The sequence below is a fragment of the Anguilla anguilla genome, chromosome 5 (genome assembly GCF_013347855.1).
Source record: "Anguilla anguilla isolate fAngAng1 chromosome 5, fAngAng1.pri, whole genome shotgun sequence".
Classification (NCBI taxonomy): domain Eukaryota; kingdom Metazoa; phylum Chordata; class Actinopteri; order Anguilliformes; family Anguillidae; genus Anguilla; species Anguilla anguilla.
The window spans coordinates 30,501,327-30,527,041 of NC_049205.1; the positions used below are offsets into that span (position 1 = coordinate 30,501,327).

The 25,715-nt window shown below is 39.3% G+C and overlaps 1 protein-coding gene across 3 annotated transcripts in view; it reads left to right on the forward strand.

Moving 5' to 3' along the window:
* ano3 (anoctamin 3) overlaps positions 1–25,715 on the forward strand; it is a 107,091-nt gene that overhangs the window by 30,805 nt on the left and 50,571 nt on the right. For 2 of the 3 annotated variants that reach the window (XM_035418804.1, XM_035418805.1), the window contains exons 2-6: positions 8,872–9,066; positions 15,769–15,896; positions 17,712–17,867; positions 22,691–22,791; positions 24,055–24,117. In XM_035418804.1, coding sequence (XP_035274695.1) covers positions 8,872–9,066; positions 15,769–15,896; positions 17,712–17,867; positions 22,691–22,791; positions 24,055–24,117 — 643 coding nt within the window. Of the gene's footprint in view, positions 1–8,871; positions 9,067–15,768; positions 15,897–17,711; positions 17,868–22,690; positions 22,792–23,963; positions 24,009–24,054; positions 24,118–25,715 lie in introns of all 3 variants that reach the window. The other variant, XM_035418806.1, reaches the window with a different exon arrangement.

Below are 25,715 nucleotides of genomic sequence, written 5' to 3' on the forward strand. Positions count from 1 at the left end.
CGTACAACAAGTGCATTAGTTCAAGGTGCAGAGGTGCAAAAGAAACACACTAGAGTGAAGTAAAGATCGAAGTCCTAGAAGTGACCACATAGACCAGGACTCCAACCCTGTAGAGTAACCTGTTCAGCAAACAACAATCCTGCCAAGTACAAACTAGCACTGAAATCACATTTGCCTAATCAGAATCAGACAAAAACAAAATCAATCCTGCCAAATAAAAAACTAACGTAATCGTATTAGCCTAACTAGGTACATTAGGCTAGGGAGGGGTGGGGAGAGGTGCAGCCTGAAGAGATGAGTCTTTAGTCTGCGTTTGAAGGTAGTCAGATTCTCTGCTGTTCTGACCGCCACGGGGAGGTCATTCCACCAGCGAGGGGCCAGGACAGACAGCAGACGGGAGCGGGAAGTACAGACGCGAAGAAGGGGAGGTGCCAAGCATCCAGAGGTGGCAGAACAGAGAGGTCTGGCTGGTGTGTAGGGTCTGATGATCCTCTGGATGTATCCTGGTGCTGACCCCTTAGCTGCCTGGTATGCAAGCACCAAGGTCTTAAATTTGATGCGAGCCATAACAGGCAGCCAGTGGAGGTCAGTGAGCAGGGGGGTGACATGGGAATGTCTGGGGAGGTTGTAGACCAGACACGCTGCAGCATTCTGGATGAGCTGCAGGGGTCTGATGGTGGATGCTGGCAGACCAGCCAGCAGCGAGTTGCAGTAGTCCAGGCGGGACAGGACCATCGCTTGAACCAGGAGCTGGGTTGCGTAGGTGGTGAGGAAGGGGCGGATTCTCTGGATGTTGTACAGGAAGAACCTTCACGTTCGACTCACCGCCGTGATGTTCTGGGAGAGGGACAGTCTGTTGTCCATCACCACTCCAAGGTTTTTTGCGGTGGGTGATGATGACACCACGGTGTCCCCTAGGGAAATGGAAAAGTCAAGGAGGTTAGAGGATGGAGCAGGGATGAAGATCATCTCTGTCTTACCTGGGTTCAGCTTAAGATGGTGGTTATCCATCCAGCTCTGGATGTCCCTCAGGCAAGCAGAGATACGAACGAAGACCTGTGTGTCAGAGGGGGGGAAGGAGAGAAAGAGTTGGGTGTCATCGGCATAACAATGATAGGACAACCCATGGGCAGAGATTACAGGACCAAGAGATTGGGTGTACAGGGAGAATAGGAGGGGACCAAGGACTGAGCCCTGAGGAACTTCTGTGGCAAGGGGGCGAGATGCCGATACTGCACCAGCCCAGGCGACTTGGAAGGAGCGACCGGAGAGGTAGGACTCGATCCAGTCTAGTGCTGTGCCACAGATCCCCATAGCTGCCAGGGAGGACAGGAGGATGGGGTGGTTGACTGTGTCAAAGGCAGCAGAAAGGTCTAGGAGGATCAGGACAGATGAATGGGAGGCTGCTTGTGAGGCGTGAAGCGACTCACTGACCGAGAGGATATGATAGGAAAGGGAGAAGGGAAACAGGACGGTAGTTCTGGATGACGGAGGGATCCAGAGTGGGCTTTTTCAGCAGTGGGGTGATGTGGGCCAGCTTGAAGGAGAGGGGAAACATCCAGAAGACAAGGAGGAGTTCACAAGGGAGGTGACAAATGGGAGGATGTCAGGTGTGATAGTCTGGAGGAGAGAGGAAGGGGGATGGGGTCAAGAGCACAGGTGGTAGGGCGGTGGGAGAGTAGGAGCTGGGAAACATCAGAGTCAGTGAGGGGAGAGAAAGTGGAGAAACAAGGGGAGGGAACAGAGACGGGGGAGTGGGGAAGGGTGGCGGTGGACGTGAAGGAGCTGCGGATGTCTGCAATTTTCTCATCGAAGAAAACTGCGAAGTCATCTGCAGCGAGGGAGGACTGAGGTGGGGAAGGAGGAGTGCTGAGGAGAGAGGAGAAAATGGAGAACAGTTGATGAGGGTTAGAGGCAGATTTATGAATTTTTGTTTGATAATAATTAATTTTAGCAGAGGTTACAGCAGTAGAAAATGTAGCTAGCATAGACTGGTAGGCAGACAGGTCGGATTGAGCCATGGATTTCCTCCACTTCCTCTCCGCTGCACGTAGGCTGGCCCGGTTGGTTCGGAGGGGGTCAGACATCCACGGGCTAGGAGGGGACGAGCGTGCCGGCCTGGAGACTAGAGGACAGAGAGAGTCAAGTGCTGAGGAGAGCGAGGAAGACAGAGCGGAGGATGCAGAGTCAGTGGGAAGGTTGGAGAAGGATTCAAGAGTGGGGAGTGAAGCAGTGACACTAGAAGCGAGAGAGGAGGGAGAGAGGGAGCGGAGGTTACGGCGGACCATGACAGTAGGAGTGGATGGAGGGGAGGGAGGGAGAAGGAAATGAAGTGGTGGTCAGACTGGTGCAGAGGGGTCACTGTGGGATCGGAGGAGGAGCAATTCCTCAGGATGACCAGGTCTAGGAGGTTGCCAGCTTTGTGTGTTGGTGGGGAGTGCATCAGGGAGAGATCGAATGAGTGGAGTAGGGGCAGGAAGGCTGCGGAGTGGGAGGCATCTAGGTGATGTTGAAGTCTCCCAGGAGGATCAGTGGGGTGCCATCCTCTGGGAAGGAGCTCAGCAGGGTGTCGAGCTCATCGAGGAAGCTTCCCAGGGGCCCTGGAGGGCGATAGATAACCACAATATGCAGGTTAACAGGATAGGTGATTGAGACAGAGTGGTATTCAAAGGTAGAGATGGAGAGGTGAGAGAGGGGGAGAACAGAGAATTTCCAGGAGGGAGAGATCAGCAAACCTGTGCCCCCACCACGGCCAGACGGGCAGGCGTGTGAGAGAAGGAGAAGGAGGAGGAGAGGGCTGCAGGGGTTGCAGTGTTGCCTGGTGTGATCCAGGTCTCAGTGAGGGCAAGGAAATGTAAAGAGAGGAGGGACGCGTAGGCTGAAATGAAGTCAGCCTTCTGCGTAGCAGACTGGCAGTTCCATAGCCCTCCTGCGACTGTGAAGTTGTCACAGGGGGTCAATGAGGGATAGCGAAGATTGGAGAGGTTCCGTCGCCGCGGGGGGCCTCGCCTGCGGAAACAAGTTCTGTAGGGGAGAGAACAGGTTGGGATGGGGTTGACACATAGCATAGCAGTGAGGACAGGGAGTAGTGAGAGGAAGGGTGATGGTAGAAGGATAGAGATGCAATAACACTAACTGGGAGGCCAGACTACAAGCCCTAATTACCAAATGAATAGCAGCTGATGACTGAGCAATTACCCCACAAGCCAAGCAGCTAACTAGCTCCACACAATACCTGCCTAATGCAGTTAGAGCAAATGAGACTAATAAGATGCTACGCTACACAAACAAACACCAAAACTAATGCTGGGCAAACTACAAAACAGGTAGAAGTCTAATCTAGCTACACTAATGGCAAAAAACAGATACTTAGCCCGCTCTAGGAGAACTTCTGCGGGTCCTGCACAGCTGAGTCCAATTGCACTTTCTAACTAACTAACTCCAAACAGTTCTAATATAGCGTCGCTCCAAGCCAGACTACAAGCCCTAATTACCAAATGAATATTATTAAATAATTATGATTTTGACATATGATTTTTGCCACCAAGGAGCTTCAGGTAATAATCTAGCTAAACCTCCAGTTACAAAAGCTTACATTCCTAGATAATTTGTCAGTTGAATACTTTTTTTTCATTAGGCCTATATGATGTGTGCCTATATAAGCTGATTCAATTATTTAATTATTAAATAAAAATGGAAATCATGAACAGAAACTTGGTTTTATTCATAATTGACTGTGTTTTACATCGCAACATAAGTTTTTTTTTTTTTTTTTACATTACAACATAAGTTTCTGTAAATACTTGAAAATGAAAACATATGTTACAATATACAAAATAAATTATTTCCATTTTTATTAAATAATTGAATGCAATTCACTTATAGTTATCAGTTTGTATAAGCACACATATCATATAATGAAAATCATATAAATGAAAAAATTGTTTTAAGCAGGTGTACTCAAACTTTTGACTTTCAGCCCTACAGACGTGAATGTCTGTGACTGAGTGACTGAGTGATCTGACTGAGTGATGAAGTTACACTATTGTTCGGCCGAGTTATGAAGTTACACCATTGGCCGGCCGGATCACACGTGTTAGGTCCAGCCATATACTAGGTTTTGACCTGGTCTTGTTTATTCAAAGAACTAGCTAACCCTCACTATGACACACACAGCTGTCACACAAACATGGGAGGGGGTGAGGTTTTGTTAACTTGGTGAATGACTGTTTACTATGTTTGAATTCTCATTGGAGTTCTGTGGCCTGAAGGCTTTTAAATCCTAAAGCAGGCTCAAATACTATTTTAATGACATTGCCACAAACAAATCACTACATATATTTAAAATGGTTCTGTCCATTTGAGGTGAAAAACGTACTGAAAAAAAATTACTGAAATAATTAGTTGTCACGCTGATGCAAGGCACTTGATTATTTAATTTGTAGATTGTATAAGTAAAATATGATCAATTTGAGTGGGATCAAATGTACTCTGTCACAATAAAATGTACTCTATGAAACTGTATTTAACACTTTACATTGCACTATGTGCAGGTCACATAGTACTACAGCAAAGAGCTTGTACCAGTGTGAGGAGAAGTGTGCCTCTGATGACAGCTGGTGTCCTGTGGGGGCCTGGCGTGTCAATGGGATAAACTAGTGTAGAGGAACCCTGGCTCATCCTGACAGGATGAAAAAGAACAATTGTTTCATGTGTCTGTGGACTCCCTGCCATAGCCTGTGACTATAGTTCCCAGCCTGCACTCATGGTGAGTGCCCATTATGATCAACTTGGGATGCCCTGACTTTACGGAACAACTCTGTAAAAGGACCCTCAGTAACCTAAGATAAAGGAGGCAATGTTTGAAACAGCAATAATTGAAAGACTGAAAGAAAACAACACTAACTGGTGCTTTTACCCTTAAATATGTTTACGTGTGTTTATTTAGTGAGTAACATGATTACACAATAATTTTTTAATCTACATATTATCAAAAAGGCATTACATGTCCAGAATCAATGAGAAATATACACAGGTTTGCATATATTTCACCATACACCATCACAGTTAAGGCTTTTATCAATATTTGAAATTGGCTTTTAAATGTATGCTTCCTGTCCAAACAATGACTACAATTTATCAATTATATCTTAAATCAGGCTGACAAAAACAGATCCTCTGGCACTTACCCACTCTTGCATTGTTGATTTTACCATTAATAATTTTTTGTGGCTGTGCCAGTGTCCGGGTCTCATTTTCACTTCCTGGTGAGCATAGGCGGTTTTACCATAGGTCATAGGTAGGCAATTGCTTGGGGCCTCGTCCACCGAAGGGGCCTCATTTCTTTCTTTTTTTTAAATTTATAAAACATTTTTATTTTCTTGTCACTCCAAACGAATGCTAATCTGTAATAGATAAAAAATAAATCTGTCTACATGTAAATGTGGGCCTATCCAATTAAACATCTATATTTGCCAATATTTATTATTACCACATTTTACATTTAATGACTATTCCACATTGACCTTCCTGCATTTGCGCCTAATCAATGACGTAGAAATTTGAGTTGCCATCAGAGACAGAGAGTCACGATCTTTGTTACCATAAAGCTTTTCAAAGTGGATTTGAGAAGAGGAAGAAGGAAGATGTCCAGTTTAAAGAAAGTTTGCCCAAACTGACGAAATTCTTTAATAAAACAGCCAGAGACTCCACGACGGAGGAGCAACAAGTAGAATGAGAGCACCTATTATCGACCACCCTAACCGCTAGTGTATTTACTTCGTATTTATTAGAGAGAACTGGACATTGTTACTTATTTAAATGTAAGTCCTGTAAAAAAACACATAATAAATTGTCTAAATGTAAAAAACCAACTTCATACATATACATTTAGTTAGATTTTGATATAGTAATACAGCCTTATTTACTATATCAACTTTAAGACAAGCAACACGCTTGGAATTATCTCATCGCAACCCATTAAATCCAATGGCGCAGACGTTGCTTAATAATAATTTCAAACTGCTTTCCTAACGGTATTTTGCATCCTGAAACTTGGGTTACAACAGTGAATATGTACGGATTCCTAGACATGCTGATAGCGACCACTCTTTCTCATATTAACCTCAAATATGCAAGACAGGACACTTACTACAGTATGCTAGCAAATTTATGTCAAGTTCCATTCATTTTATATGGGGTGGTCGATATACGTCCCCTTAGCAACCAAAATCTAGCGCTGGACCACCTTTGAGTTATTTGCCGGCACAAAACAAATTGCGAAAGTACTTTAAAAGAATGACTACTGGAGGATAACGAGGACATTTTTCCTACATAATTAGGTACAGGGTGTTACCGATATTTCGCCTATTTTTTCATATGTAGTTGCAAATCAGTTTTACGTTTTCCTGTCTGTCGAACAAAGTTGGTTGATAATAGGTGCTCTCACTCTAGCTGACGTTAAAACAGGTGTAATGTTAGTTGAAGAAGCTGAGCTAGCTAACATTAGCAGCCTGACTGGTGCCTCAGCCTGTTGTGCACCCACCGCACCTACTACAACTTCACCTACTGCCTCTGCTGGTTGTGGTGAACCAGCTACAGTGTGGGAGGAAAGTGTCAGAGGCGACACAGACAGCAGCCCACCACAAACCAGACACCTGCTCGGACCGGGACCTTTACCCCTAGAGAATAGTGGATGTTCAAATGCTTTATCAAAAAGCATATACTATACTTTTGTCTCGAAAGAATTAAAGATTATATACTTATAATCTTTTTCTTGCCATGTTGTCTTCTTCTAACTGACTGAAGGTCATTTGAAGTTCTTCAGTTAGAATTCTCATTTGGGTCTGTCCTTTAGTTCTGTGGCTTTGTTAACTGAAAAGAGCTGCCTCCAAATAGTTTTTGTTCACTAGCTATGATTGCGTTAAGCAAAATGGAGAAGGGCCTCACATTGGTCTTTGCCTGGGGCCTCCAAATCACTAAAACCGCCCCTGCTGGTGAGCAAAACTTGATTGAAATTCATTGCTTGTGACAGGAACAAGTAATTCAGCCCCTTGAGGTTCTCTCCTTGGATAGACGGAGCGATGCATTGCTATGGCAGGGAGCATTCCAAGGAACCACACTAAGATGTGATTCCTCTGCGTGAAGGAGGAATCTTTTTCTTTGGAAGAGAGGGGAATTCTTGCTGAAAATCTGTCTAAGGGTTTCAGGGGAGAATGTATGTGAGGGCCACAAATTAAAGGAACAGTATCTAAGTATGGACTGATACTTCTCAATAGCATTTAAACCAACCCATCTTATATTTAAAATATAAAGGATGTAAACCTAACCAAAGTACTGCATTTAAATAATGCAATTATGAATTAGATTTTTTTAAGTGATTGAAAGGCTTTTTTATGAGACAATTTGTTGCATTTCAGTCAAAATAAAAGAGGCGCACACTCACAAATGGTGTTGGGGGGTGGGGGGGGGGTGAATGGTTCAGTTAAAGGGTGGTAGGTCCTGCTAAAACACTAGCCATTGGTAGCCCAGTTGGGAATCTAATTCTCACTGTGCGATTGGTGAGTGTGGCCTTCAGTCTCGAGGTAGTGCATAGTTTCCATGGCAAAGTATATTCTCACTAAAGAGATCCTGAGATACAGTATAACATTTAAACTAAATAAATGCATAACCATATTTTACAATCATATTCTTTAACCATATTATCAACTCTAAACATTTTATCACATTATCATCATTATCCACTTGTGCTGATGGATTTATTTTATAGGATACACTATACTCACCACACTCTTTCAGTGTAGAGATTATTTTGTTAATCCTTTAATAAGCAATAAATAACTGTTCAGATTATTGATTGTATGACACTGATTCTCAGGATTGCTGATTGACTGTTGTTTTCCTGCTACTTGCTGAAGAAAACTGGTACAACATTGAATTTTGAATAACTATAAGCCTAACCTCTGATTTGATTTGGAAAAATAATGGAGTGTTACTGCCAGCCTCTGGTAGTGCTTAGGCTTGATCTGATTTGTATGATGTTCCGCATTAAGAGATGTATTGGATTACAGTGGACTGCAGTACTACACAATAGAAGAACAACACTCATATTCCTTGTGTTAATATTCTATAGTTGTAGACTGAGACCTCCCTGCTGACCCAGGCAGGAAACATTACAAAACAATGTTGTATTTTGTATAAAATTGTAACACAGAACCGTGTGAGCCTGGTTTCATAAAGGTATTTTCCTGGCAGATAGAAGGGGGGCAGGGTTGGTGCTCTCTGTCATCATTCTATTCTGAATAAATATAGCTACTTACTGCAGATCTTAATATAATTTCAAGTCTCAGTGGTGCCTCCCATTCTTTTCCCCCGCAGCAGACATTAGACACTGGAGCTTGCAAACAGGCGAGTCTCACTCTCCCACTTAGGCATGATGCAGGGTCCCGCTGGGTACCTCAGTTTGCGAGGCCTAGAAAGGAGACACAGAGGGACTACAGGAATAAAAATAGAAAAGGGATGATCATGGCCTTTCTAAATCTAATAAACATGGCCTTTCTGAATTTTCAGCGTTCCTCAGTACATGAATAGGTTGTGGGAATGTGACAGAAAACAGCCATTGCTGGCTTCGAGGAATAGTAAACAGCAAAAGCTGTAAGTCACATTGTGAAAATAAAAGCTGTTTTTTGGGGAGGGAAGGGCTTGTGAATGCAGTGAAATGTCGCATAAGAGTTCACCCTTTCTGCAGCTTGCAAAATTTGCTTATTCTAAAAATCATTAAATGTAATTACCATAGATTGCACGCAGCATTTTCAAAGATGCATCAAAAACATATTCATCTGTTAACAATCCTCCCCTCCACTGTCTCTCCAGGCATGCACACCAGTATCAGTGAGATCCTGAAGGAGAAGACCCTGAAGCCGTCTCGCCGGAGCCTGCCTTGCCTGGTCCAGAGTCGTACACACCCCCAGAACCTCAACCACGGCCTGTCCGTGCCTCTAAACCTCAACCCTTCACCGAAACCTCGCAGCGGCAGCCCCTCCTGCCCCGACATCTCCCACCGAACAGGTTAGGCCTTAACCTTCCCTTCTGACATGAGGGCCTATACTCATAAAGCATCTCAGAGTAGGAGAACTGACCTAGGATCTTTTATCTCATTATGGGTAAAAGCAGAATTTGACCAAGCTGATTACCTGTGTAATCAAGGAGGGGAAAGGAAGCAAGAAAGAGCAAGTAGGAGAACATTAAATGGTTACAACGAGAGAGCAAGATTATGGAATTCAGCCTGACATCAGTACTCTAGTTGAATGATTCAGCCCACAGAAAACCCAGCCACAAAGCAAAACAAGGATGACAGCAGCAACCTTGGTAGAACTGTCTTTTTTCAGTTTACACTGCCCCAAAATAGCAGTATTGTGCCAACAAACTGTTTGTGTGTTGTGCCATGCTTTGGCACCCACACAGGATGATCTAGTCTGTCTTCACTCCATGTAAATTTGTATTATTGTTTGTTCATGTATTATTATAAATTAGGTTCCTCTCATTAATAATTGTATACTGTATAATTGTACAATATACTAGCAAGAAGCAAGTTGTGTGCGTGTGTGTGTGTATTATATAATATATACATACAGTACATTTTTTTTTTTTTCTGTTGAAATAATGAGCTGACCGTTGATTTGGAATGTATACTTGCTCTGCTGTGCTTCCCCAGCTAATTTTACAAATAATTGTAGCCAGTCTCTCTTGCCATCATTTGCTGATTACATTCACATTCCTTGGATGTGGAATGCTTTTAGAATGCTTTTAGAATTAGAAGGCCATGAATATGGTCAATTCATTCTTTTTCATTGTTATTATTATTGACTGTAGAACATAAAGGTCAATTATTAGAATAATACAAATGGAAAACAGTTGTGCACATTTATGGGATCACATACTTCAACTTATTGCAGTAGAATATTTATGCCATTATTGACACTATAAATCCATTGGAAAACAAGAAGATCCTTTCAGCAAACTCAGGTCAAAATGCATAATGCGTGCAACGTAATGCATATGGTGCCCAATCCCAATGTAACTCAAAACAATAAAATAGTACAAATGTACAGATATCACATGCAAAAGTAAGAAATTATATTTTAATTACATATAAAGACCACAGGTTGAAACCTGATGTTTAAGCAAGACCTTTCTCAAAGAAGTGCTGGATAAGCAAAGCACAGCAATCTGTTCTCATTAGGTTGATAAAATAGATGGATAGAACTAAGTTATCAATTAATTAGTCACATGGTTGGATTGAACTAGTGTGCTCAAACAGTATTCTGATACATTGAAATTTTAGTAGAGAGAACTAGCCAAAGGAGACTATTGACACAGGGCAAAGCAATCCTAACAATGGGTGAAATTTGTTAACTGCATGTGTATAACTTTTCTTTTTGTTGTATAAATCCATATAAATACATCTATTTTTGTAGAGCACTTGATGTACCTACAATGGCTTGGTAGCTGAACCTACAGCAAGAATGTTGTTCCTCACTTCTGTGAACACATTGTTATTGCATTTGAAATGTTTTTGTCAGGCTGTCATTTTTTTGCTTCTAACTGTCTTGTGAGAATGAATGTTAGTGCTATGAAATTGGATTCTAGAGAGCCCTCTGGCAGTGTGGCACTTCTACATTATTCATGTAGCAGGCTTATGATCCCTGGTGAATTTGTGAAAGGGATATCCTATTCTCCACCACACCACCTACCACATCTGCAGTAGTCGCTACTGTCACAACTATAAATCAGTGCAACCATTCAACACTATTGTGTAGAGTAGACACAGTAGAGATGCTTTCATGATGCTTTTCCAGCCAGGATTCACAAAGCATGAATGTTATTACAACCATTTGTCCACATAAAAGTCAGTTAATTATCATTATTCAGCATAGCACAGACATTGGAAGCATTGTCCATTACACAGTACAAAGACCCTGGAGCTCTGATGCAGACTAGTAAACGCATCACTAAAGAGACATAATAGGAGTCTCCATTCTGAAGTGGTCAGCGTATGTAAGGGTTCTTGGAGTTGCTGTTTCAGCTCAGCATCCAGTAATTCTCTGTTTATTGGCTTGCTCCATCCCATTTCATTAGAGGCAAGTTCAGATGGGCTGGAATGTTTAATATAGAAATGTGGATAGTTAGCTATGTTAGACTAAATAATAGTAGCATTTAAATGATGATTTCTGTCAATGCTGGTAAAAGAAATTTAATCTCAACCAAAAAATGTTACGTAACTTACGTAAATATCAAGCTGGTCACATGCTTACTTATTAGAGATACCTGCTCCTCAAGTGCAGGCATACACACACTTATGACAAAACCAATTACATATCATTGGTTTATATAATGTAAATAATATTGATATAAAAATAAAGCCAAGTTATGAATATTTGATCATATGACCTAACTCCCAATAAAATTCCATATCAGTGCCACTACCCTGTGTGTACTAAATGCATCTCCTTTGACCTTGCTGTCGGTACAGTATGTTGGGATAAAAAAGTAGTCTTATTTCCACAGTGTTAAGATAGAGATACATTGATTATTATGTTCGTCAATGGAAAAATTTGGATACATATATTGGATATAGCTCTGTTTGATATGAGCTTTTTGAGTGGTGCACTTGTGAGAAAAATGGGTTAGTATTGATGTACTGATCGTTTTTTATTCTTATGCTTTCTAAGAGGTATTCAGTGCTTCCCACATTATGCACTTAATTGTAAAAAAAAAGTTTAATGTGGTTTTGTAAATTGGTGTGGAAATGTGAAGTCCAGAGGCCATAGCTGCTCTCCCTGTTAACGGCATTGGGTATTGCATTTGTCAGCAGTGATGGATTGTATAGTTACCTCAAAAGCAGTGAGGAGAAAGATGCTTGACAGCATATGAAATCTAATGAGTTCACTACAGTCATATTTTTTGTTTGTTTTTACAGTAGTGGAGAGCATCTCACGACTGATATTCTCCACTACTGCATTTCAGTGTGGATAGGAGCAATTGCCAAGTGATTGCAATGTAAATGTAATGTTTGTATGATTTATTCAGCCTGTAAAAAGCATGTGTGTTTCTCTAAGTTTGAATGTGGTCATACCCATACTTGACCAAGCATATCAGCACCATGTATTTGCGGCAATCTCCATTACTATTTGAACAGCTTGGAAGCACAAAAGCTCAATTTTGTAATTGGATGGATTCAGAAATACAGCAATTTGTGTCTTTAGAGAATACTATATATTAACTTTGCCTATTACAGATGAAGGCCTTCTACAATGCTGTGTATTTTATGTGCTTCCGGGAAGATACTGCATGCTATTTATTTTCTGACTGACGTTTTATTGGTACCTTTAAATCATACTTAAATATGATACTTATTGTGAATATTGCCTGCTCCAGATGTGCGCAACTGATAAGTCAAATGGCCTTGTATTATCCCTGAAAATAAAACTGAACACAATCCTACAGTCTCTTAAGAATATTTTCCATCTTTGAACTGCATTATTAATTAAGTATAAAGTATGTTCTAAAATCATATGGCACATGTGGCTGAGCATCAATCCTGGGGTCTATTTTTGAATGCTTGAATAAAGTCAATAACCAGCTCAACGTTTCTGTTCATTGAAAGATGGCAATTTCAATGAAGGATCAAGATATATTAGCAAACACTGAAGGCCTGTGTCAAGGAACATGGGCTTGCAAGGAATGGAAAATGGACAGCCCTTGCCCACAAAGGGATCCTTCCATCAACAAAAGAAACAGCGACTGCAGTTCATGCAATGGTCAGCATGTCAGTGCATGTCACAGCATGGTCAGTGTGTTGTAGTACTGGTCCTTCATGCTCTGACATCTAGTTGAGTGATACAATTACAGGGTTTTGAAAGTCATAGTAAGGTCAAAGTTGCTTGGAGAAACTTAAGGTCATTGCTTGACACCCAAAGGCTCATAATATGAAGGGGAAATGAAAAGCTAGTAAACAACAGCATTTATTCCACATGCTAGGCTCAGTGCCTAGTTAATTAATTCCGGCAGGAACTGATAAGTATTTTGTGATGTTTGTGTCCCGAAACCCAATTTCAGAAAGATGTAAAGTTTAGATTGCACAAAGGTTTCTGGACCAATCACTCAAGCGTGTATGAGATTTTATAAGGGAGAGCAACTTGCTTCTTCAAAGGAATTCCAGTTGTATCAAGGCATTCAAGAATAAATTATTTTCAGGTAACATCAATAATATATTTTTTTATTTCCTCGACAATACCATCAAATCTCTTCCACAAATAATTCCTGTTATATAAAGGAGCTCATTCATACAGTACCTTAACCAGGATCATAATGTCAGGTTATGGAAATATTTTTTTTTTCCCCAAATCACAACAGTATTGAAATTGATATTAGACAAGATTATCTGCTATGTGTATGCAAGTGTTATTGAATTACTGAAAGAGAGAAAGGGCAAGTATCATGGTAGAATAACCACTGTATTGAGAACTTGAATTAATGGGTACTCAGCAAGGTGAAACAAAATGTAACAACTGCTAGACAAGACCAAGCAAAGAGCTGGACTATAATACTTGTTTAACCTGTTTGCCAGGGGATATTGAATACAGATTCAACCTGCATTTGACCTATTCACACCACACTATGGTCACAGTTAAGTACCAGGCCCTTGCTGTTTACACAAGACCTAGGCTTGCTAGTTTACTTCCATACACGTCATTGGTGAGCAGGGTTATCATGTTTCCACATCATTACAAGCGGACATTTCAAAGTTTGTTTACATTTTGTCCATTGACAAGAACAGATTTTATGACTGAGAGAAGAGCTTTTCGGTCTTTTGTGGTTGCTGTCGTGCTAGTGCACATCCAATTATAACCAATTCCTTGTTTGATACCCAGGTAGCAAGGGTGTAATATACGGGGGGCGGGGGGGATCGGAGGGTTACAACCCCTCCAATATTACAAAACATGCCAAATAACCCCAAAGAATAATGAATGATGATGAGAACATTTTTTTTCACATAATAAAGATGGGGATATCATGATGTAATTGGGATATACCAGCGGTGTCAAACTGAATCCCAAGGGGGCCGCATTGTCTGCAGGTTTTTGTGGTTTCCTTTCAATCAGCTGCTAATTAAGGCCTTGAGAACAAGATTCCTTAGCCAATCAATGACTTAACTCAATGAACCCTAGGGTGACTTTGATGTTTTTTCACCACCCTCGTTTTTTAAAATTTTTTTTAGATTAAACAGGTTTATTAAATAGATAATCCGTCTTTTTTCATAAATCCTTGGAAATGTCAAGTTTAGGCCTGATTATGATATGATTCATTTGGTGGGCCCTATTAAAGGAGGAAAAATAAGAACATTTTGCTGACAAAAAATAAAATAAATAAATGTTCACTTGAGTATGTCTCCAAAACCAAAAGTGTTAGCTCAGGTGTATAATCTTAAATTACAATATAGATTGTATGGGGTAACCACATCCTAGAGCCATGTCTACAGGAAATATGCTTATAAAACTGAAATAGTTGAGAAAAAAAGATTTTCTTTTATTTTCATGACACTGCAATCAATTCAAACAATAATTAATTTTTTCATCGGCAAGACCACTAAATCTGATTTTTTAAAGCTCTGTGGATTATCTGATTTTTATTAACAAGCCCCTTTTGAAAGCACGGTGAACGAAGACATCGGAGAAGTCAAATAGGCTGAGCAATGGTTGGTTAAAAACTACCTTCCAACACTCGAGCTAACAAACCGCTGCTCGGTGCATTCACTTCTACATCATTCAATAGGCTACGTCTTTCTGTGGTGTATTTTCAAATTTACCCCACACCCTCCGCAAAATAAGATAGCGAAACTAATTTAGCATTTTTCCCAGGTTCCAGTTTTTTTCCCCCTTCAAGGACAATACAAAAGCGAAAAGGCTTGTATTTTTTAGCTGCTTATAAAATATATGGTAGGGAACTAGGGACACACCCCCAATGGCCTAATATAAGGATGAAATATAAATCAGAGCATGTATACCTAGCATTTTAGAGCATATTTCTGTGTATAAACAGGTCATCATGACACGCGACAAGCCGAAAAATAGAACAGAAGCGAAAAACTACGCTTCAGTTCGCTTGTGTCGCACGAGTTTCGCAGCCGGTTCGCGATGCATTCGCATCTGGTGTAGAGGACGTCGCCCGCTGCCGTTGTAATAACAGTACTTCAACTGCGCTTCAGTTACGCGCGTAGTGCGCTCGCGGTCGCTACGCGTGCGGTGGGTGTCCGGCTTAATAGAGATTCCATGTAAGACTAAATTATTGTTGTTTTCTAGCGGGAGCTACTAATCTATTCAAATAAGGCACCTGTTTGTGTTTAGACTGATGCAGCAGCATGACTCTGGAAAATATTTTTCTGAACATAGATAGTTGTGGAAATAGTCTACTTCAAACTGTAATTAAATATCAGTAACATTTTAGTAAGCTGTCTACCAGACAGTTGCTTACTGTAACATGCAGATGTTGTTTAGTGTGGCCTTCGGAGGAACCAGTCCCTGAGAATAGCCAGTGCTCCTAGTGTTAACAGGACAAGCCACCTAACAGCTCTCATGGCTGAGGTCTTATTAAGGCAGTTGAATTAATTCATTTTGAAGTGCACATTAGCAGTACTACATGATTTGAAAGCCCCTCAGGCCTGAAGTATCTGGTGCCACACACCACGCTGAGTTTCTTTGTCTTTGGCAGATGGCGGTAAGGATTTATATGCCGAGGTGTCCGAAGCTGGGACCTATGAATCCAGGACAGACGAGTCACTCCTGATCCGGACCCCAGGCACCAGAGCCAAATTGGAGGCCCGAACAGAGTCCCTTAAGGTACCGTGTCCTTTCTAACAGACGTTTGTCTACATAAACGTTGTGGGCAGTGTCCCACCCTGACTGCACTCATGCTGTATGCAAGCTGATGCCATGGTTCTCAGAATTTCACAAAGCACAATGTATTATAGATTTGGAAGGAAAGCTTTGTTCAGTCTCTCACTCAGTCCTCTCTCTTAAAATAGGATTTCTCTGTATTCTGCATATTATATCTATATCTGCTTGAATTCTGCTAGCTGCTAATGACAAGATGTAAATGGATACAAGTCTTTTCATACTGTTAAATGACCTTCATGTTAAGTCTTGCTTTACATCATCTCAATACACAAATATGTATCATTTAGTTTTTGTAGTTCAATTCAAAATTGAAATGTCTTTTTAGTGAAACAGGTTGGATCACTTGCAGCATGCTTTCAGGTTTAAGCTGCGAATTAAGATGGGTTTCCAAAGCACTGTGCTAATATGGGGTCAGCTGCATATTACTTTTATGAAGGTCTTGAATACAGCGGATAATTGGAGTTCTGTATCAGCTGATTCCCAGCAAGTCCCAAAGTTCACTGTTTATGTTTCCCTGCTGTTGTACATACTCCTGAGCTGAGTTCGGTGAGATTTAAAGGTGCAGGCACTGTGAAAGCTGAGAAAAGCTGAAAAGTTTAAATATTTGACACGGGTTATTTTTTAAATTACTGAAAGCCCTGCGGACGTAATTATTATAACATAGAGCCTTTACAAGACAATCCCTTTAAACCACTTTAAAAAGATAAATATGTTTAAACCTTCTTCTAAATGAACTATTTCAAACTGAAATGTTTCCTGGTCTACTAAACATTCAAATTTTCATTCAACATTCAAATTTGCTTTCGATTTGCATATGAAATTCATCATTATATTTGGTCAAAAGACACCTCTATTCACACATCAATTGCTATAGTTAATACTGCTCACTTCTGTCAAACTAATTATCCAATTATCAGTATTCCTCAAATATCGGTTAATGCTTCAACCCAATACATGGTCAGTCCTTGACTTGAGGAGACTTGTATGCATGTTTTATTGTGACAAACACACTCACTTGAATCTTTATACAGCACTACAATGATGATATGCTAAGAAAGTAAATTATTTTCATAATTAAATTTGCAACTCATTTTTTGTGAATCAGCAAAATAATTAATAAAATCTGTTGAGCAATGATACATTGAATTTTAATTTCATCATTGTTTCAGTCTCTTAAATGTTTTCCTTAAAACATTAAATTATGTAAAGTTTAGGGTAGTACAATGCAAATGCATATAATGCACAGCCAGCCATTTAAATTTATAATTGAGTGAAATCTACATTATATTGTTTATTGCTTGAGCATCAAGTAATTTAATCTTTAAAATACCTATTTAATGAAAAACAGTACTTTTTGGAGACACATACAATGACACCATGTACTAAATATATTTTTATGTGAATACTTTGTGTTAATGTACTTGTCAGTTGCAGATGTGTGGCGAAAGACGAGGATGCAGTAGGCAAATTTCACTTTGTTTTATGTATGAACAGACCTTAGTCTCTTGTAGAACCTGGTTGGCAGTAGGTTTAGGTAGTACTCAACTTTAGGTGCCATTTAAAGTACTAATGAGTTTGAGAGCACATTGCAATCAGGACTAAGATTCTACATCCAGGAAATAAGGAATGTCTCAAGCAAATCCTATTCTAGTCTCCAACTTGAGGGCATGCTGCAATTGGCCCGATGTACTGGTGTTAGAAAATGTTTTTTAAGAAAATTGCAACTTGGCAAGATCGTCTGATGTGATCCTTCTGTAGAAGAGCAACCCAGTTGCCCCGTCTGGCCTTTTGTTTCGAGATGGGAAGAAGCGCATCGACTACATCCTGGTGTACAAAAAGTCCAGCCCCCAGGTGGAGAAGAGATGCACCTTTGAGCGGAACCTGCGTGCCGAGGGACTTATGTTAGAGAGAGAAGTAAGAGGTCTCCACTTCTTCTGGCCAAAGCACACACCTTCAGATCTGAAAAATGTCACAATGGTTTTGAAACACCAGTGAAATCTTCCTCTCTTTTGCACATATCGTAATCTGCATATTCTTGATAAATATTCATTGATGTGTGAATGTTTTGAAATTAGCATATTGCATAGCATGCATTTTTGTTACAAGACTAAAACAAAACAAAAAAAGTCTATATATAACGTTCTATAAAGAACAGTCAATATATAGGGGTGGCGAAATGAAGCTATAGAATATAGACAGCAGTATATGTGCATGGGAGAAAGTACAAATCTCACCAACAACATACAGTTTGGTGTTGTTTTTTCCTTTTGTGAGGGTCAGTCAGAACAGCTGCATCCTACCTTTTTGTTGGCTTTTATCGATAGCATTGCAACAAAGGAGTACAGCAAAGAAATTAATTGCTAGATAAAACAAATAGAATTAGTCTACACAAAGAGATCTTTAACACAACAACTTTTAATGAAATACCAATTAAATGTCATGAGCGGCATCAAAAATCTCTAGATCTCTAGTCACACCTGCAATAAACAGCAAATGTCCCAGTATAAAATGGATTAATATTTTAAATATGAGTACATTTTAAATATTTTTGTATTTTCTGAATCAACAGTAATGTTTCTTGCTGGCTGCTCATCAGTGAAAGAAATCCAAATGCCCTGTTGCTATGTAAATTGAAATGTTCAGTATGGTTAATTGTTGTCTAAACTACTCAGAATAACTCTTTTGCATAATTGAAGCCTGAAATGTCAATTATCTAAAACCCTTCAAACTGTTGACCAGTAATTTGGGATGTTCAAAATCCGAGATTTATCAAGTGGCTAGTGAAAATATTGACCTGGCTATCAATCAGAACTCTGACAGTCTGAACTTGAGCCAACTGCCAGAACTGAGTACGTAAATGTATACATTTGTTTAATTTGCACATGTTCCAGAACCCCACAAGACTAAATTACTGAATACTCTGTGAAATCTGTGTTCTCAGGGTCCTACTATTATTACTGATAAAAAAAGGGGAAATAATGTATTCATTTTAAAGTTGTGGAAGTAGTTGGTATATCACATTAAAATTAATAATATTGATTTGCGGAAATAAAAAGTTTGGTTATCATGCTTACTATATGATTGTTTAACATATTATTTCATCATGATTATACACACAAATGATGTGAAAGGACCATATTTCATGAATATGCAAAGGAATGGTGAGAATAAAAAAAGAGGATGGGTTTAATGATGGATCGAAAGACAGCTTCAGTGTGCATCCACATAAAAACATGAAATGCTATATGCAGTATATGATACTTGTCATTTCTCTTCATAATCTAAAACATATTTTTTTAAAATCTATATGAATGTATACTGTGTTGGTGGTAATATGAAAATTGAAGCAACCTCAAATTTTGATGCAAATGTAAATAACCTAGAAACATATTTGAAGGGCCATTTCATGTTCCATTTTTTGTTGCAGAAATGAGAATATACAGCACATGCAAAGGTGAATGTGTCATAAAGCACGACGCAGCTGTTCTATTATAATACAGTGCATTTAAAAATTTTTAACTTCAGAGAGAATTATTAATAGCACATGGAATCTAGACTGCACACACTAAAACTGATATTTCATATAAGATTATGCGTTTGCAAATAGGGTTGAAACACAACCTAGATATACATAATTTAGAATCCAAGTTAATTTGCTTAGTAAGTTAGCACATGCAAAGAATATGTCTCGGTTTGGCTGATATCGATCACATTATACAATACAGAACAACTGGAGCAAAATGATTAGGAATAAGGGAAGTTAAACAAAGGGACATAAAGCATATAAAATAAAAAAATAACTGAAAGTATAGAACTGAATATACTATAGTAAAGATATAAAAACTATAGTAAAATATAAAGCATACCAATTAATGAACACAAGTATGTACATATAGTAATATTCATGTGTGCATGTCTAAGAAAATATAACGGTAAAATATTAATATCGTAATACTGTATTGTTGGTAACACTGTAATACACAGTATATAGAATGTTATACATGTACTGACAGTTAGTGTAGGAGCTAGATACCAGCTGTAAAGTGCAAAAGGCAATTGGTACAGTGGTGGAAATTTCAGTTATTGATTATGGCCAAAGAATTGGAGAAAGAAAGAATGACAAAAATAAAGAAAGAAGCTGTTCTTGTATTTGCTTATCTTGTTGTCTGACTGTCTGAAATTGATTCAGATGGGAGAGCTTTGAATACGTGCTGGCCTGGGTGTGAGGGTCAAGGGGGTTGCAGGGAGGGGGTGAGGGGGGTCTTCACCCTTAAGGCTACACTTATGTTTATTATCTTAAGAGAATTAAGCTCCAAGTTGCTGTGGCTGCACCAGGTAACCAGCAGCTCAGCCTCCTGGCTGTACGCAGACTCATCGCAGACCCAATGTTTTGTCGCCCACAAATTCAAGGAGCTTAACCGAAAGGTCCTTGGAGCTGTAGTCATTGGTGTAGAGAGAGTGAAGTATAGGACAAAGCACACAGTCTTGAGGGGTGCAAGTGCTGAGTCAGTCTGACAAAGAGTCAGTGATCCATTGACAGATGGGGTTAGGCACAGATCAGCTGGGTTTGTGGGAGTTCTGGTGTGATGGTGTTGAATGCAGAACTGAAATCAGCAAATAGAATTCATGTATGTATTCCTGGGCTGTGAAAGTTTTGAAGCATGAAGTGTAATCCCATGCTGAGCGCATTGACCACAGACCTGTTTGCACTGTAGGCAAACTGTAGGGGGTCTAGCACTAGGCCTGTGATGGCTTTGAGATGCGCCAGCACTAGTCTTAGCAGTAGACCATGACGAAAGAGGTCAGGGTAATAGGTCTGTAGTCATTCAAGCCTGTGTTTTTTGTTTTTTCTGTGAGGACTGGAGCTCTGGTGCAGCTTAAAAAGGTAGGAACAGTGCATAGGCTCTGACTAACTGAAAATGTCTGTGACGATTGGGACCAATTGGACAGCACAGTGCTTCAGGGATGAAGGAGAGTCTGGGTCTGGTGCCTTTTTGGTCAGGTTGTTTTTTTGAAAATTCAGGTCATTGGTCATTTCAAGGTTATCCACTGAGTGAGGGGGGTCTTTCTCTTTTCGTAGTTACTCCTTTAAGTTTCCTCCTTTACTGGTTGAAGCTGCCTTAGTTCTGATGTAAACCAGGGCTTGCATTGTTGTATCTAACCTGAGTCTTTGTGGGAATACAGAATTTCTTTCACAAAAGCTGATTTAAGATGTCACATTGTCAGTGTACTCATCCAGGCTGTTTGTCGCATCTCTAAAAAATATTCCAGTCTGTGGAGTCAAAGCAGCCCTGTCGCTCCTCAATGGCTCTATGAGTCCATCTTTTTGCCTTGGTAACAGTAGGCTTGGCAGATTTCAGTTTCTGCTAATAGATTGGAATAAGGTGGACTAAGTTATGGTTAGAATTTCTCAATTGCAATATGTATTTTTGATTATTGCATAACAGTGGTTGTTTATATACATTCTACAAGCTTACTAACAAACCTTTTCTATATTATGATCTAGGCTGCATGTTTTTATATAAGAGATTTTGAGGAATACCTTGCTAAACGAGGACATTTATATACATTCTAATGAATAACAAAACATCTTTAGTGCTAAATGCTTAAAAAAATTATTTCTCAATGAAGCGTACATTTGTGACAAAATTGAACACCAGCTGACAAACATTGACATATTCCCAAAAACAAAAAAAGCTGTGAACGTTAACTCCTCGTCCGCTAGTACAGCTACCACCAATTAATACTTATCTCCTCCAACCAAACTAATCTTTGGCTATCAAAAGCATGCATGGAGCTTGAAGTACACTTTAAGATATACTGACAGTTGGCAGATCCCAGACAGATAAATATCTGTCCTAACATTTTCTACATAAACTGCACTATTGTTTACATTTTTGCTGAGATCAGCAGCAGCACCGTTGAGTGCCTGCCCTGTTCTGGTGTAAGGTGCTATTAGTGGGAGAAGGTTGCTTGAACTCGGACCGTGAATAAGATCTGATGCAACAGCATCTGTGGTACTTTTCTTTAGTTTAGGAATCAAAAATCTATGCATGATGAGTTCATTTAGTTTAAAACAGTAACATTAGTAACAGCTAGCCAGGTGATGATAGCAACACAACAAAAGAAAGGTCCAAATTCACTACTACTCAATAGACTAGATGTAGGCTACATTTTTATTATCATTATTACAATTAATGCCAAGAAAGTAACATACAAGCAACCAACAGAAAAGAAGAAACCAGAGGCACAGTGAATGGAAAAAAGAACAAAAAACACATTTATGACCTAGCTGGCTTTAATGGTGACAATTACCTATTGAAGCTATAGTACATTGCATAAAACCACCTACAGCAAACACTAAAACACCAAAAACTGCAACACAAGACTAAAAAAGTTAACAAACTTAATTATAAACTTTTAAACCAAATCACCTTTATATTCTTCTTTTTTTTGCTGTGAGTTAACATTAGTCTGTCCCAAGTGATAGACAGTTTATGACAAAAATCGAGTGGTCAGCCTCCAGCTTTTGTGTCACCCAACCAACCAATCAGAAATTAGATTAAATTATTTCAGTTGTTATTTTGAAGAGTATTTTTATGATTTTTACTTCACTGATTTTTATTTCACTTGTGTGATTTTTACTTCATTTTCCAGACCTGATGTAAAATAATCTTCAGACCTCCCAACAAATTCCAAATAACCACCTTAAGTAACCAGTTTCATTTTCTCAAAAGCCTTCTCTGACCAACAATGACATCATGTTTGTGAAGATCCATGCCCCTTGGGACGCACTCTGTAAATACGCTGAACAGATGAACATCCGGATGCCCTTCAGGTAACCTTTTCTATGTCAAATCTTGGGGTGAGAGCTGGTGCTGCTTATTATAGCTAGAGATAAATCTGGGCCTTTAAGCACATTATTTTTGAAGGGGTCATTTGCACAAAATCTCTTTGGCCTTGCATTAACACGTTAGCAAATTACTAGCGTTGGGAAATCCATATATTATGCCCTCTCACAGATCACTGATTAGAAAATTGGCTCAATTGGCTTTCAAATCAAGTTTATTTGGGGACATGGCAGCATGAAACAAAACTAAAAGCTACTATACTTACATTGCATTTTTACATTCAGTTTATATCACAGTGCTTAACAGCACATAACAGGCAGAACCCAATAGTTACATACTCACCATGTGCAGGCAAATGAATGTACATGGATATACAGAAAAATTAAGAAAGAATAAGATTGTCCTGGTAATGGAAGGTGGTGTTACTATTGCATGTTCTAAAGCTAGTGACATTATGTGATTCTTGGTATCAGCTTGGTAGATGATGAAGGATATAATTCATGCAATGTATTTATCAATTAGCTTTTTATTCCATGTTTTCTCCTACAATTTGACCTGTCTGAGAACATTTTCCTTTAGCTTCAGAGTGCACATTAGCATGCACGCCCCCTGAAAGGGGTGACTGGCTGCTACATTTCATTTGGAAACAGCTGGCATCTGATTTTTTTCCCCAAAACATTTTCAGTTTTGCCTTTACTCTCTTATAGTATAAGGCTAGGATATGCACTGGGGAAACCTGATACTAGATGAACACTGCTACTGATATGCTTTGTGAATACAGACCCTGGACCTCTTTTTCACAATTAACAAACTTTCTAATTTTCAAAATTCTGATTATAGCAGCAAATAATGTGTAGGTGTATTTAATTATTTTCAATATAAAAAAATTCCAAGATCACTTCCAAATTAAACCAAGCTGTTTTTGTAACTAAAATGATTTAAAGAGACGGGCATAGAACAAGAGCTATCACGTTGGATGCAATCAAGTAAAAATGAATCAGCTTGCGGAATTATTTCAGAAGTGCATTCTTTTTGAAAAACTATCCAAAGCAGGTTGTTGTTATGTTTTAGTAATTATTTAATAAGTTATCTGCCTTCCCTATGTATCTTAAAGTTTGAAGGTTGTCTTCAGTGTGCCTAACCCTTTTTTTGTTTTTAGGAAGAAATGTTACTTCACTGACTGGAAGAGTAAGGCCCTGGGAAGGTGCGTTGTCTGACGGATCGGTTAGCTGATAGTTGCATTCTTTCAGGTTCAACCAGCGAATCCTGTCTAGGGTGGAGTCATACCAACAGACACAGGGAGACATTGTGGGGTAGGTCCACTAAGAAAAAATACAGGGCACAGTTTGTGCTGCTAATTGTGCAACTGCTTCATTTCATCTGTGCAATATTAACAATTTATTCACTAGTATTGATGCAAATCAAGTCACCACACCACCACGTCCAAATAGTGAGCGCAGATCACAAGTACACTTTTAATTTTTTATTGCGAAATGTAGATTTGGCCATCAGATCAGTTTTTGTATGGTATTTTTTGAGTTTACTGCTGCATTCATTTACATTTGAGGCTCTGCCTCATCTCAGTGATCTGAACACGGAGTGGGACAATAAACTGAGTAAAACTCAAAAACAGATTTTGGTGTCAAGTTATCTGACTACACAAATAAGGTAAATGACTGATTTTGCTCACCTATTTTTGAGGTAGAGCAAGAACTGTTTCAGCAACATTAATTGAATAATAATGAAAGAAAAAATTGAACCCTTGAGTCACAGGTTAGATTGGCTGAATGAACACAAATGGGCCTCTATCATACTATCTCAATTCACATAATTTGACCATTTTGAATAAATAATAAATATAAAATTAATTTGAGGTTTAAGTAACATTTGAGATTATTGTAGTCTAATATTTGTCTCCATACAAGGAAGTAGCCTACTTAAATTACAGATACCTTGATACTAGCTGCATCTTGCTCTTGCAGTTATGACAGAGGCCATGATCATTGACGTGTTTACTGAGTTTCTTGGCTTTAAAATAGACTACGCCACATTACTGCCAGTGGTAATTACAGTCATCTTCATGAATCAGACATGGCCTGTATTGAGCCCTATTTGCATAAAAATGTGTAATTTCGACACTACATTTACGTAGATAATACAATTTAAATATGTATGACCCAGACAGCATACTGTGTCCCTGGTAGTGCAGTTATCTGAGCTTTCCACCCACTGTGGATGCTTTGGGAATCATGCATAGTTTTATTTCTGCTACTTGTGATGGTATCCCAGGCACAAAAGCATTGCAGTGGTTCTGTGAGATACCCCTGAAGGTCTTATGACTGACTGTTTAATTTGGCTCTCCTGGACACTGTACATCAGGGCTTCCCAGCCCTGTTCATGGAGATCTTCCATCCTGTAGGTTTTTGCTCCAACCCTTACAAAACACACCTCACTCAACAGCTATAGATCTTGTTGAGCTGCTAATTAGTAGAATCAGTTGTACCGGGAGTATGGCTGGGTACTGTACGTGGTGTGGTCTAAAACAACTTTGAACAGATAGTGACTCCAGCAAAGGCTTATCCACCTCTCTTGAACAGTTGCTGCATTCCTCTGTCAGAGAAGGGTTGGGTTAATGACCGTAATAAACAAAAAAGTTTGTTCTGGGTGTGTAACATGTGTGAAGCCATTTCACTGGTTTCAATATACATTCAGATTGATTAAACACGTTCAAATTTGAATTGTAAATAATTAAATGAAGTATTCATGCACAAAAACTGTGACAGGATTTCAATACGCTTGTGCAGTAAATATTCATACCCACTGCAAAAAATGAAATGTTAATAGGTAATATAAACTTACAATATATAAAGTCCTTACCTATCAAAGTTAATTCAACATTATATGCTTTATG